Source organism: Amblyraja radiata, chromosome X (genome assembly GCF_010909765.2).
Source record: "Amblyraja radiata isolate CabotCenter1 chromosome X, sAmbRad1.1.pri, whole genome shotgun sequence".
Lineage (NCBI taxonomy): Eukaryota > Metazoa > Chordata > Chondrichthyes > Rajiformes > Rajidae > Amblyraja > Amblyraja radiata.
This window is the reverse complement of record NC_045999.1, coordinates 3,523,750-3,538,028: the sequence shown is the minus strand read 5'-3', so window position 1 is coordinate 3,538,028 and position 14,279 is coordinate 3,523,750. Positions and strand designations below refer to the sequence as shown.

At 48.1% G+C, this 14,279-nt stretch overlaps 1 protein-coding gene across 2 annotated transcripts in view; it reads right to left on the bottom strand.

The window, feature by feature from the left end:
- The window catches only part of arid3b (AT-rich interaction domain 3B), a 106,345-nt gene that overhangs the window by 67,510 nt on the left and 24,556 nt on the right, over window positions 1–14,279 (bottom strand). For both annotated transcript variants that reach the window (XM_033015136.1, XM_033015137.1), the window contains exon 2: window positions 9,409–9,513. In XM_033015136.1, the coding sequence (XP_032871027.1) occupies window positions 9,409–9,513 (105 nt within the window). The remainder of the gene's footprint in view (window positions 1–9,408; window positions 9,514–14,279) is intronic.

The window sequence follows — 14,279 nt, the reverse complement described above, 5'->3', positions numbered from 1 at the left end:
AGGATCAGGCCCTTCGGCCCACGCTGTTTGTTCCGAACATGATGCCAAGCTGAAGATAGACACAAGAAGCTGGAGTAACTCAGCGGGTCAGACAGCATCTCTGGAGAATAGGTTTCGGTTCGAGACCCTTCTACGGATTTCTTGGCCCACTGAGTTACCCCAGCTTAGTTATTGCGTTTATCTTCAGTGTAAACTAGCAATTGCAGTTCCTTCCTACACGTGATGCCGAACTGAACTAAGCCCGACTTGCTTTAAGCCTTGCAATTAAAACATCAGAGAATTAAAATTGATTCTGTTTGTGCTGCACCTGATGCCAAGACCAACTCTGGTGTGTAGGCGACTGTCAGTCGTAGCAGGTCGCCGAAAAACCGGTGACAACCAACGTCATCCTGTCAACAACCTTCGACAGCACCTACGTCAGGAGAAGTCAATGCCTTCTCCCCATACCATCAAAACTGATCACCAAACTCGGTAACCTGGGCATCGACCCCTCCCTCTGCAACTGGATACTGGACTTTCTAACCAACAGACCCCAGTCTGTTAGGTTAGACAAGCACACCTCTTCAACCCTCACCCTGAAAAACACCGGCGTTCCACAGGGCTGTGTGCTGAGCCCCCTCCTCTACTCCCTCTTCACATATGACTGCACACCTGTACATGGTACTAACACCATCATCAAGTATGCAGATATTACAACGGTGATTGGCCTCACCAGCAACAACGATGAGTCGGCCTACAGGGAGGAGGTCCAGCACTTAGTAGCATGGTGCGCTGACAACAACCTGGCCCTTAACTCCAAGAAGACCAAGGAGCTCATTGTAGACTTCAGGAAGTCCAGGGGCGGCACGCACACCCACATCCACATTAACGGGACGGAGGTGGAACGTGTTTCTAGCTTCAGGTTCCTGGGAGTCAACATCTCCGATGACCTCTCTTGGACCCACAATACCTCAACTCTGATCAAGAAGGCTCACCAGCGTCTCTTCTTCCTGAGGAGACTGAAGAAGGTCCATCTGTCTCCTCAGATCCTGGTGAACTTCTACCGCTGCACCATCGAGAGCATCCTTACCAACTGTATCACAGTATGGTATGGCAACTGCTCTGTCTCCGACCGGAAGGCATTGCAGAGGGTGGTGAAAATTGCCCAACGCATCACCAGTTCCTCGCTCCCCTCCATTGAGTCTGTCCAAAGCAAGCGTTGTCTGCGGAGGGCGCTCAGCATCGCCAAGGACTGCTCTCACCCCAACCATGGACTGTTTGCCCTCCTACCATCCGGGAGGCGCTACAGGTCTCTCCGTTGCCGGACCAGCAGGTCCAGGAACAGCTTCTTCCCGGCGGCTGTCACTCTACTCAACAACGTACCTCGGTGACTGCCAATCACCCACCCCCCCCGGACACTTATTATTATTTATTCAAATCATTTGTTATGTCGCTCTTCCAGGGAGATGCAAAATGCATTTCGTTGTCTCTGTATTGTACACTGACAATGACAATTAAAATTGAATCTGAATCTGAATCTGATATCCCCTGACTCCGCTATCTTTAAGAGCCCTATCTAGTTCTCCCTTGAAGGTATTCAGAGAACCGGCCTCCACCGCCCTCTGAGGCAGAGAATTCCAGAGACTCACAACTCTCTGTGAGAAAAAGTGTTTCCTTGTCTCCGTTCTGAATGGCTTACCCCTTATTCTTAAACTGTGTGGCCCCTGGTTCTGGACTTCCCCCCCCCCAACATCGGGAACATCGGGAATGTGTCCAAACTCTTAATAATCTCATATGTTTCAATAAGATCCCCTCTCATCCTTCTAAACTCTGGAGTGTACAAGCCCAGCCGCTCCATTCTCTCAGCATATGACAGTCCCGCCATCCCGGGAGTTAACCTGGTGAACCTACGCTGCACTCCCTCGATAGCAAGGATGTCCTTTCTCAAATTAGGGGGGCCAAAACTGTTCTTGCCCATCCTGCCTGCAGCTCGCAACTGTGTGGTGAAACAGCTTCTGCCCTGCTTCTGGGTTGCTTGTTAATCCACATAAACTTGCGTGAGTGAGCTGAGGCGAGGTGGTGTGAGGACAAGAGACGTCAAGGGAACAGCTGAGAGGGGAAACTGGCAGGCAGCCAGTGTTTCGGCAGCTGACGCAGCCTGGCTCCTAATTGATGATGCGAAGCAGGATTTATTAGATTAAATTAAACAAGACAAGCATTAGGACAATTTCGCTGTTACCGACTTCCACAATATTAACACTCGGAGGCACGGTGTCGGACCTGGGCAATTAATCATTGTAATGTGGAACCAGGGACTCAAGCTCTCCAATGTGCAGGAAGGAAATGCAGCCGCTAGTTTAAACCCTACACGCACAAAGCTGGAGTAGCTCAGCGGGACAGGCAGCATCTCTGGAGAAAATAAATAGATGACATTTCAGGGTCCAGTCCCTTCCTCAGACTGATGATCCGAAACGTCACCCATTCCTTCTATCCAGGGATGCTGCCTGTCCCGCTGAGTTACTCCAGCTTTTTGTGCCTATCTAAGGAACTGATGCTGGAGCTCAACGGGTCAGACAGAGATGGTGAGGAAGGGTCCCGACACGAAACGTTGCCCGTTTCCTTCGCTCCCATAGATGCTGCCTCACCCGCTGAGTCTCTCCAGCATTTTTGTCTACTCTCGATTTTCCAGCATCTGCAGTTCCTTCTTAAACAAAAATGCTGGAGAAACTCAGCGGGTGAGGCAGCATCTATGGAGCGAAGGAAACAGGCAACGTTTCGGGACGAAACGTTGCCTGTTTCCTTCGCTCCATAGATGCTGCCTCACCCGCTGAGTTTCTCCAGCATTTTTGTCTACCTTCGATTTTTCCAGCATCCGCAGTTCCTTCTTAAAAACGACTGGTTTAAACCGGGGATAGGCACGGAATGCTGGAGTAACTCAGCGGGACGGGCAGCATCTGTGGAGAGAAGGAATGGGTGACGTTTCGGGTCGAGACCATTCTTCAGCATCTCTGTCTGTCCCGCTGAGTTAAGGCCCTGTCCCACTTTCACGACCTAATTCACGACCTTTTATTACTCGTGGACATTTTTCATCAGGCTAGAGAAAACGCCCCGACCTACTTGATGCCACGAGTACCTACGACTAGCATCACGGCCTACCACGACTTAGCTACGACCTCCTCTCCCTCGTGACGACCATGCTGCGAGTATGAGTCCGGGACAAACTTGGCAGAGGTCGTGAATTAGGTCGCCTTTACTCCAGCTTTTTGTGACTATCTTCAGTACAATTCACAGTTCCTTTCACTACACACAACACACGAGGGCGAAGAGAAGAGGAGACGAGGGGCTAATGAACTCAGGGAAAGAGTGGGCATGGTCTTTCAGGGTGAGAGACAGGTTGGTGAGTGATTTGCCACTGCCTTGCTCTGTTCAAGCCCCTACATCACTGACCACTGGGACAATTTAAGATGGGGGCTGAGAGCTGAATCCTGTTCGTGCATTTCAGCAGCAGCCTCTGATGGAATGCGCAGAATGCAGACTTTATAAAGCTTTTTCAGAAGGCAGGAAGTCCAGGATGATTCAGCCCATCACGAGTGCAGAGAAGTTCAGCTTCATTTAGTGCGGTCTGAAGAAGGGTCTCGACCCGAAACGTCGCCTATCCCTTTTCTCCAGAGTTGCTGTCTGACCCGCTGAGTTGTTCCATCTTTCTTGGTTCTTGGTTTCTTGGTCCTCCAAAATATTCCAAATGGAATTTAAACTGGAGGTGGTGAAGGGAGGGCTTAAGCCAGAAAGGGTTATTGGGAAGAAAGAGCTACTTTAAATTTAGTTGCGTCTGGTTGGGTAACTATAGTTGGGTGGAGATTATTCCATGCTTTAATTGTGCGGGGGAAGAATTGCTGTACACATCTGTCTTTGTAGCTGGGATCACAAATTGCATCGAATGCCCTCGTCTGCTCCTAATTGGTTTGGGTTTGGTGTAGGTCTAGTAATCTATGTCTGTATCCATCTTTAGTTTATTGCCACGTGTACCGAGGTACAGTCTCCTTGCTACCTTGCTTCACACCTCACCCTTCCTTATCTCTGTGTCTTCCTCTCCCCAAGGTTTATGGTTAGGGGTGGAAAAATCTAATAGGAACCCGCTGGGCAGCAGTATAAACATTGACTTCTCTAACTTCAAGTTTCCCCTCTTTCTCTCCATCCCTCCCCAAGCGTAGTTCTCCAACCATTCCGACTGACCTCCTGATTAAATTTTATCTTTCTACGCTTCGGTGTCACCTTCTCCTAGCTAACAATTATCCATTCCAATTTTTTCCTTGAACTTCGTCCCCTTTCATCTCTCGTTTTCACACCTTACACTTCCTTATCTCCGTGCCTCCATCTCCCCTGACTCTCAGTCTGAAGAAGGGTGTCGACTCGAAGCGTCACGCATTCCTTCTCTCCAGAGATGCTGCCTGTCCGGCTGAGTTGCTCCAGCATTTAATGTCTATCTCCTTGCGACCAAACCCAGAACTCCTCCCTGTTGAGTTTGTGAAGTCATTGTGCATGGGACCCCCACCCCAATACTGTCCTTACTTGTGGGCCTCTGCCAAAGGTTTGAGGCACTGGTTCAGGTTTTGCGATACAGCACGGCAACAGTCCCTTCGGCCCATCGAGTCCCTGCCGACCATCCATCACCCATTCACACCAGTTCTGTTATCCCATTTTCTCATTCGCTTCTTACACGCCAGGGACAATTTACAGAGGCCAATAACCTACAATTCCGCGCGTCTTTGGGGTGTGGGAAACCGGAGCACCCAGAAGAAACCCACGGAGAAGGTGCAAACTCCACACAGACAGCACCCAATGTCAGGGTCGAATCTGGTCTCTGGTGCCGTGATATACTAGCTCTGCCTCTCCAACGGAGACGAGGAAACACTTTTTCTCACCGAGAGTGGTGAGTCTGTGGAATTCTCTGCCTCAGAGGGCGGTGGAGGCCGGTTCTCTGGATGCTTTCAAGAGAGAGCTAGATAGGGCTCTTAAAGGTAGCGGAGTCAGGGGATATGGGGAGAAGGCAGGAACGGGGTACTGATTGGGGATGATCAGCCATGATCACATTGAATGGCGGTGCTGGCTCGAAGGGCCGAATGGCCTACTCCTGCACCTATTGTCTATTGTCTTCCAACTGTGTCACTCTGAAGTGCCAACATCAAGATTTCCACTCAGTCATGCCTGCCATGCTTTGTTACTGTGAGTAGGGCTAAGATGAGGAGAAAAATATTCAACTCAGAGGATGTCGAATTCTCCCCCACGCAAAGCAGTGGAGGGCAAATCTCTGGAAATAGTTAAGGAACAGATTTGAGACACAAAGGTTATGGGGAGATAGGCACAAAAAGCTGGAGTAATTCAGCGGGACAGGCAGCATCTCTGGAGCGAAGGAATGGGTCAAGACTCTTCATCAGACCTGAAACGTCACCCATTCATTCTCTCCAGAGAAGCTGCCTGTCCCGCTGAGTTACTCCAGCAATGTGTGTCCATCTTCGGTTTAAACCAGCACTCGCGGTTCCTTCCTATAGCAAACTCCTTTTTCCCCTCTACAGCATAGGAGGACCTGTGTGGCATCACAAAATGGAACGTTACAAACGCTCTTTAGCAAGAAGAAAATTATGATTTAAAAAATAGATTTGAAAGACAGAGTTGCAAATTGAAAAAGAAAAAGAAAACTGGGGAAGAGGGAGATAGGATGTTGTGAGTCACTCTTCTCAGGCTACTTAAAGCCGATTAGGTTTCGTAGCCTTGGGCAGTGGTGGAAGGGGGCGGTGAGGGGGGGGGGGCGGGAGAGTGGAGGTGGGGTTGGTAATGGAGCCAACATCCCAATCTGAAATCATCAATAATTAAATCTCCAAAGAACTTAAGCTTCCTTTATTAAAAAAGGATGACTGTGCGATGGATGGAAATGGTCGCACGCAATGTCCCTTCCCACCGCCTTAGTTCAATCAACTATTCTTTGCGGCATTCTACTTAGCATTAATTTTTCATGCCACTAACAGATCATCGTGGACGTCTCCTACAATGCGGGCAGCAGGAGGGACAGATGAGCGTTTGATGGCACTCATAGAAACATAGATAAATAGGTGCAGGAGTAGGCCATTTGAGCCAGCACCGCCATTCAATATGATCATGTGTTTAAGAAGGAACTGCAGATGCTGGAAAATCGAAGGTACACAAAAATGCTGGAGAAACTCAGCGGGTGCAGCAGCATCCATGGAGCGAAGGAAATAGGCAACGTTTCGGGCCAAAACCCATTCAATATGATCTGTGTGTGAATGTGTGTGAATGTGTGTGAGTGATTGGTGGTGGTCGGAGGGGCCGTAGGCGCAGATTGGCAGCCACGCTTCCGTCCGTCTGCCCCAGGGCAGCTGTGGCTACAGAAGTAGCTTACCACCACCGAGTGTGACTGATGAGTGAATGAATAATGCGATGTAAAGCGCCTTGAGTATTAGAAAGGCGCTATATAAATCCCATCCATTATTATTATTATTATGGCTGATCATCTAAAATCAGTACCCCGTTCCTGCTTTTTCCTCATATCCCTTGATTCCTTTAGCCCCAAGAGCTAAATCTAACTCTCTCTTGAAAACATACAGTTAATTGGCCTCTGGTACACAAAATTTCTGGAGAAACTCAGCGGGTGCAACAGCATCTATGGAACGAAGGAGATAGGCAACATTTCGGGTCGAAACCCTTCTTCAGACTGAATTGGCCTCCACTGCCTTCTGCGGCAGAGAATTTCACAGATTCACAACTCTCTGGGTGAAAAAAGTTTTTCCTCATCTCACTCCTAAATGGCCGACCCCTTATTTTTAAACTCTGACCCCTGGCTCTGGACTCCCCCAACATCGGGAACATTTTTCCTGCATCCAGCCTGTCCAATCCTTTAAGAATTTTATATGTTTCTATAAGATCCGGAATTCACTGGAGTTTAGAAGAATGAGGTGGGGGGGGGGGGGGGGGGCTCATTGAAACGTAGAGAATAGTGAAAGGCTTGGATAGAGTGGATGTGGAGAGGATGTTTCCACTAGTGGGAGAGCCAAGGACTAGAGGTCACAGCCTCAGAATTAAAGGACGTTCTTTTAGGACGGAGCCGAGGAGGAATTTCTTTAGTCAGAGGGTGGTGAATCTGTGGAAATTCTTTGCCACAGAACACTGGAGGCCAAGTCAGTGGATAGATTTAAGGCAGAGATAGATAGATTCTTGATTAGTACGGGTGTCAGATGTCATGGGGAGAAGGCAGTAGAATTAGGTTAATAAGAGCGAGAGATAGATCAGCCACACTCCCACACTCCAAAGACGCACAGGTTTGTAGGTTCAGTCTGAAGAAGGGTTTCGGCCCGAAACGTTGCCTATTTCCTTCGCTCCATAGATGCTGCTGCACCCTCTGAGTTTCTCCAGCATTTTTGTCTCTCTTCGATTTTCCAGCATCTGCAGTTCCTTCGTAAACAGGTTTGTAGGTTAATTGGCTTCTGCAAATTGTAAATTGTCCCTAGTGTGGTCGGATAGTGCTAATTAGTGTACGGGATGATCGCTGGTCGGCATGGACTCGGTGGGCCGAAGGGCCTGTATCTCTTCCGCGCTGTATCTCTAAAAAGTCTAAAGACTCTAAAAGCCTGCCCATTCCCAACGGAATCATTAGAAATAATTCAGGAATTTGCTGTTGCGAGCATTTCCTATCAGCTCAGATGTTTGGATAAAGACTTCCTTTGCAATGTTTGGCTGGCCATTTCCTGCACGCTATCTAATTATATGGATATCTGATTCTTCTGGTTAATGTAATCTGGTTTTAAATTATTTTCAGAGGGGGGGTTGGTCGGGAAGGGGCTTTTTCGCTGCATACGTTGCACAGAATACTGTGTGAAATGATCCCAGACATTACAGATCAGAGGAGCAATCTCTCCCAGAAACGCCATCAGAATTCCTAATCTCCAGCACAACTATTTTATCTGTTCATGTTTCGACTGCATATTAAGCTCATATAAGGTTATAGGTAGACAAAAATGCTGGAGAAACTCAGCGGGTGCAGCAGCATCTATGGAGCGAAGGAAATAGGCAACGTTTCGGGTCGAAAACCCTGAAGGAAATAGGCAACGTTTCGGGTCGAAACCCGTAAGGGTTTCGTCCCGAAACGTTGCCTATTTCCTTCGCTCCATAGATGCTGCTGCACCCGCTGAGTTTCTCCAGCATTTTTGTCTACCTTCGATTTTCGAGCATCTGCAGTTCCTTCTTAAACACTCCTACAAGGTTATAAGTGATAGAAGCAGAATTAGGCCATTCGGCCCATCAAGCAGGGCTGTGGAGTCAGTCGTCGAGTCAGCAATTTCGGTGCTGTTGGATTCGGAGTCTTTATTGATACACATAAGATTATTAAGGTTTGGACACGCTAGAGGCAGGAAACATGTTCCCGATGTTGGGGGAGTCCAGAACCAGGGGCCACACACAGTTTAAGAATAAGGGATAAGCCGTTTAGAACGGAGACGAGGAAACACTTTTTCACACAGAGAGTGGTGAGTCGGTGGAATTCTCTGCCTCAGAGGGCGGTGGAGGCCGGTTCTCTGGAAACTTTCAAGAGAGAGCTAGATAGGGCTCTTAAAGATAGCGGAGTCAGGGCATATAGGGAGAAGGCAGGAACGGGGTACTGATTGGGGATGATCAGCCATGATCACATTGAATGGCGGTGCTGGCTCGAAGGGCCGAACGGCCTACTCCTGCACCTATTGTCTATTAAGTTGGAGTCGGTAAAAAAGTCCCCACTCCGACTCCGGTCTCCACATACATTTCAGAGACTACGTAAATCAGAAAAAAATCCCACTTTTTAAACATTCCGCATGAGAGAATGAGAAATCACATGTATATTTATTTATTATATTTATTTATTTTAAATAAAATAATTTGTTGTCCCATTTTTATTATTTATTCTTGAAAAAACCCCAGAATTCATTACGCTAAAAGAAACAAAAAATAAAATTCCATTGAATAAAATAATTTAATGGAATTTTAATTTTTCTTTTCTTTTAGCATAATGAATTCTGTTTTTTTCCCTAGAATAAATAATAAAAAAGCCACTATAGCATAGCTACAACCATTAGACTCAAAACTTTAAGGACATGGGTTTAATAGGTAGCCTGATGATTCATGTAGACAAAAATGCTGGAGAAACTCAGAGGGCGAGTCAGCATCCATGGAGCGAAAGAATATGTGACGTTTCGGGTCGAGACCTATTCCTTCGCTCCATAGATACTGCCTCACCCGCTGAGTTTCTCCAGCATTTTTGTCTACCTTTGTGTCTATTCATGATGGGTTTGGCTGTTGTTGGAGCAGGAAGGGCTGGGATGGGAACAGAAGGAGTCAGAGTTTGGGTACAAGTACAACGACTGGACTGGGAATGAAATCGAGCCTTACCTGTTTAATGGTACCGGGAACGTGGGCTGTCACTGTGGCTGTTCGGAAAGAGTTTTTCCCCCCTGACTCACATTGGTCATTTGTCATCCATTCAGAAGGTTGCATCTAGAGAGAAAAACATTTTGTTTGTCCAGTCAAAAAAAATCTGGATTCAACGCACGAGACATTAAATTATCACAATCAAAATGACACCAAGGGGCTTGGAGATTGCAACCTTCACGTGGTCCACCCTGTTTCGACTGTTTCTTCCCGCAGGCTATAAGACTGATAAACGGACTTTGCCCCCTGCCAAAGTATCGTGTACCAACCACCAACCTGGACACACTGCAGCAGAGCCACCGTCGTGCCTCTGCCGATCGGAACGCCTGTTGATGTTTAGTAGAGAGTAGAGTGTTTAATTTGTTCATGATATATGTATTTTTATTTCTATTTATTTTTTACTGCACACTGAATGGACACTGGTTGAGCAATGTTTTTTAGTTTCCTCTGGGTATGTGAGTACTCAGGAAAATGACAATGAAGATATACTACTATACTATATAGGGGAGGAGGAGCCATCTTGGTGAACGGCTGCTAGCCAGCAGCCGTCCGTTTTAAATCCGTTTTTTTTATAGTTTTTAGTGAGTCCTGTTTTTTGTTTGTAGGGGATATGGTCTTTTTAATGTGGGGGGTAGGTGTAAACTTAATTTCTAGGTCCCTACCTGGTCGGTGAGGCAGCTTCTTCTCCGGGCTGCCCGTCGACTCGTCCTCGTCGCCTACCTGTGGGCTTGGAGCGCCGTTTCCTGGCGGGAACCGCCCAGCACCTCGGCCTCGGCGGCGGCACAGCATTGGAGCGCTGGAGCGGAGCGGGCTATGCCTTGCCTGGGTCGCCGCGCTGGAGCGACGCGCTGGAGCTCTGGCGAGCTGGACCGCCGAGAGCAACAACTCCGGGCTGCGGGTCTGCGGAGCGGAGAGACGCCGCCGACTTCAACAACGGGAGCCTGGGAGCTCCAAACCGGCGCGGCCTTGTCGGCTTCGGCAGCCGCGGGCTCCAACCAAGAAGCGGCCGTTCCAGGTGGCCCAGCCGCCGAAAGGACTCTCCCGACGCCGGGGCAAGACCACCCGGTGAGAACGGCCAGGGACATCGGGCCTCCGTAGAGGCAATTGCGGTGGCCTCAATAGGCCTGACTTTGGGGTGAACATGGGGTGGGGACTGGACATTGTGCCTTCCTCCACAGTGCTATCCATTGTGGGGGGTTGATTTTTTTGTCTATTTGTAGTCTTGTAGGTCTGTGTCCAAGATGGCTGCCGTGAAGAGAGAGTGGACGCTGGCACGAATTGGTTGCCGCTGCTCTCTCTTCACACTGTGTTTTTGATTTTCTGTTTTTGGATTGAATCCTGTTTTTAATTTGTGTCTCTGTGATGTCTTTATTGTTATATTCCGATTATATGTTATTCCGATATACTATGTAAGGTGTCCTTGAGATGTTTGAAAGGCGCCCATTAAATAAAATTTATTATTATTATTATTATAATGCAATCAACCCGACGTGCACTAACAATTCGATCAAATAGAACAAGTTGACCAACAACTTTAGGCTGTGCACGCCGCACACACAAGAGGAAGGAGTAGAAGACACCAAGTAACATTTCACATCTAATTCAGTTCAGTTTCAGTTTAGTTTATTGTCACGTGTACCGAGGTACAGTGAAAAGCTTTAATGGTGTCATAGAGTGATACAGAGTGGAAACGAGCCCTTCGGCCCAACTTGCCCACACTGGCAAACATGCCCAGCTGCACTAGTCACGTTTGGTCCATACCTCTGCAAACCTGTCCGATCCATGTACCTGTCCAATAAGGACGGCACGGTGGCGCAGCGGTAGAGTTGCTGCCTACAGCGCCAGAGACCCGGGTTCGATCCTGACCACGGGCGCTGTCTGTGCAGAGTTTGCACGTTCTCCCCGTGACCAGTGTGGGTTTTCTCCGGGTGCTCCGGTTTCCTCCCACGCTCCAAAGACGTGCAGGTTTGCAAGTTAATTTACTTTGGAAAAATAGTTATAAATTGTCCCTAGTGTGTGAGACAGTTAGTGGATCGCTGGTCGGCACGGACTCGGTGGGCCGAACGGCCTGTTTTGGCACACTCTGAAGTCTAAGTCTAAACCTCTCCCTATAGCTCAGGCCCTCGAGTCCTGGCAACATCCTCGTATTTCTTCCCAGCGCTCATTCCAGGATCTCCACATCTTTCCCATAACAGAACTGAACACAATCCAATCCAAGTGCCTTGTACGACCGTTAATATAACATCCCAACTTTAGCTGTTAGTTTCAGTCTTAGAGATGCAGCATGAAATCAGGCCCTTCGGCCCACTGAGTCCGTGCCGGCCAACAATCGACCCGGTAGCTAGCATTCTCCTACACACTGGGGACAATTTAGAGCCAACTAGCCTACAAACCTGCACGTCTTTGGAATGTGGGAGGAAACCGGAGCACCCGGAGAAAACCCACGCAGGTCATGCGGGGAGAACGTCCAAACTCTGTACAGGCAAGCACCCGAAGTTGGGATGGAACCCGCGTCTCTGGCTGTGCCGCGCTAAATCTATTACGCTGAGGGAAGTACATGTATTGGCACAGGTTCAGCAAGGCTCGTTCAGGAGTGCTCTTTAGTTTTCTGGCACATCTGTTATGAGTTGGCTACTGGTAATAGCACATTGCTCCCAGCCTTAATATCTCATTTTAGGTTAACTGCTTCAGGCAATTACACTTCTCCCCTGCACCCACCCTAACTCACATTATAGTAATTAAATAAATACACAGGCTCTCCCGCTCCAGTTAAAAGCCACTGAGAGGAGAAGGCCTTACAAATAAACTCAGAGCTCCGGGAAATGATGGCAACGTTAGTTAATCTTGCCACAGCTAGGCCTTGCTTGGTCCGTCTGCAATAAATGACAATAGACAATAGGTGCAGGAGTAGGCCATTCGGCCCTTCGAGCCAGCACCACCATTCACTGTGATCATGGCTGATCATCCCCAATCAGTACCCCGTTCCTGCCTTCTCCCCATATCCCCCGACTCTGCTATCTTTCAGAGCTCTATCTAACTCTCTCTTGAAGGCATCCAGAGAATTGGCCTCCACTGCCCTCTGAGGCAGAGAATTCCACAGATTTGTGAATAAGTTTTTCTTCATCTCCGTTCTAAATGGCTTACCCCTTATTCTTAAACTGTGGCCCCTGGTTCTGGACTCCCCCAACCATTAATTTGAGAATGTGGACCTTGCTTTCTAGTGAGTAGGAAAGAACGTTTTCACACCTTATCCTTCCATATCTCGAGACTCCCTCTCCCCTGACTCAGCGGGACAGGCAGCATCTCTGGAGAAAAGGAATAGGTGACATTTCGGGTCGAGACCCTTCTTCAGACTGAATGAAGAATGAATAATTTTGCCTTGTGTCAGAAGGAACTGCAGATGTTGGTTTAAATCGAAGAAAGACACAAAATGCTGGAGTAACTCAGAGGGACAGGCAGCATAGAACCTTTCCTTGAGCATCGTCTGCTTTGATCTGTCATTTTCACACCTTACCCCTCCATATCTCTAGACTCCCTCTCCCCCGACTCTCAGTCTGAAGAAAGGTCTCGACCCGGAACATCACCCATTTCTTCTCTCCAGAGATGCTGCCTGTCCCGCTGAGTTACTCCAGTTTTTTGTGGCTGTCTTCAATGTGTTGTTAGGTTGCCAGTTGGTGTCTCCCCCCCTCCCTTCCCTCCACTCCCCACTCCCACCCCAGCCCCACCCCAGTTGTTGCTGGGTCTAATGTTCAGAGGTGTACAGTGGAACAAGCACTGGAATGTCGTTCCTTCCTGCCCGGCCTATAGAGGTCACAGACCCATGCAGAGGTCACTGCCTGTTTCGCATCAGCGGGCTTTAGGCTCTTGGTTATTGCTGCTGTTTTCTTTTACAGTCCCTGACCTGTTATAACAGCCAGGATCTGCAGTCAAACGTCCAGCCCGGGTGGGAACTCATTGGGGAGAGGTGCAGAGGTGGAGGGAGGGAGGGAGGGAGGGAGGGAGAGAAGAAGAGAAGGAGAGAGGGAGGGGTGGGGGGGAAGAGAGTGATGTATAGAAGCCTATCATGATATAATGGAGGGATAGATGGGAGGTGTGACCTCTGACTAGAAATCGCTGTCTTTCTTTCTATCTTGTCTCGTCCGCTCTGTCGCTCTGGAGTGCTCTTCTCCCAGCCCTTCCCTCTTTTTTCTCTCTCTCTCTCTTCTCTCTTCTTCTCTCCTTTGCTTTTCTCTTTCTCTTTTCTCTTCGTCTCTTTTTTCCTCTTCGTTCTCTTTTCTCTTCCTCTCTTTCTCTTACCCCGTTCTTTCTTCCTTTTTTTTTTTTGTCGAGCATCATGGAATTGAGCAACAAACAGGAGTTTTCCACTTTCCACAGGATTACCCATGTAGTTAAGTCCACGGGGTTGCTGTGAACTGCTTCACATGGTTGGTGGTAATAATGGGGATTATTACTCCCAATGGTAAATTGGGGATTATTGCTACCAATGGTAATAATGGGGATTATACTACCAATGGTAATAATGGGGATTATTACTACAATGGTAATAATGGTAAGAATGGTGACTGGTGGTAAGAATTCATTCACATTTAGTGCATTTTGACTCGGGTCTTGTTTAGTTCAGAGCAAAGACGGACACAAAGTGCTGGAGTAACTCAGCAGGTTAGGCAGCATTCCTGGAGAACATGGATAGGTAAAGTTTCAGGTTGGGACCCTTCTACAGACCTAAGAAAACAATTAAAAAGAAGAAATACCTGCTGCTACTTTGCCGTTTTGTTACGTTGGTAACGTGAGTGTTGAGCAAGACTGACTATAGCTGGGCTGATTATTGCCTA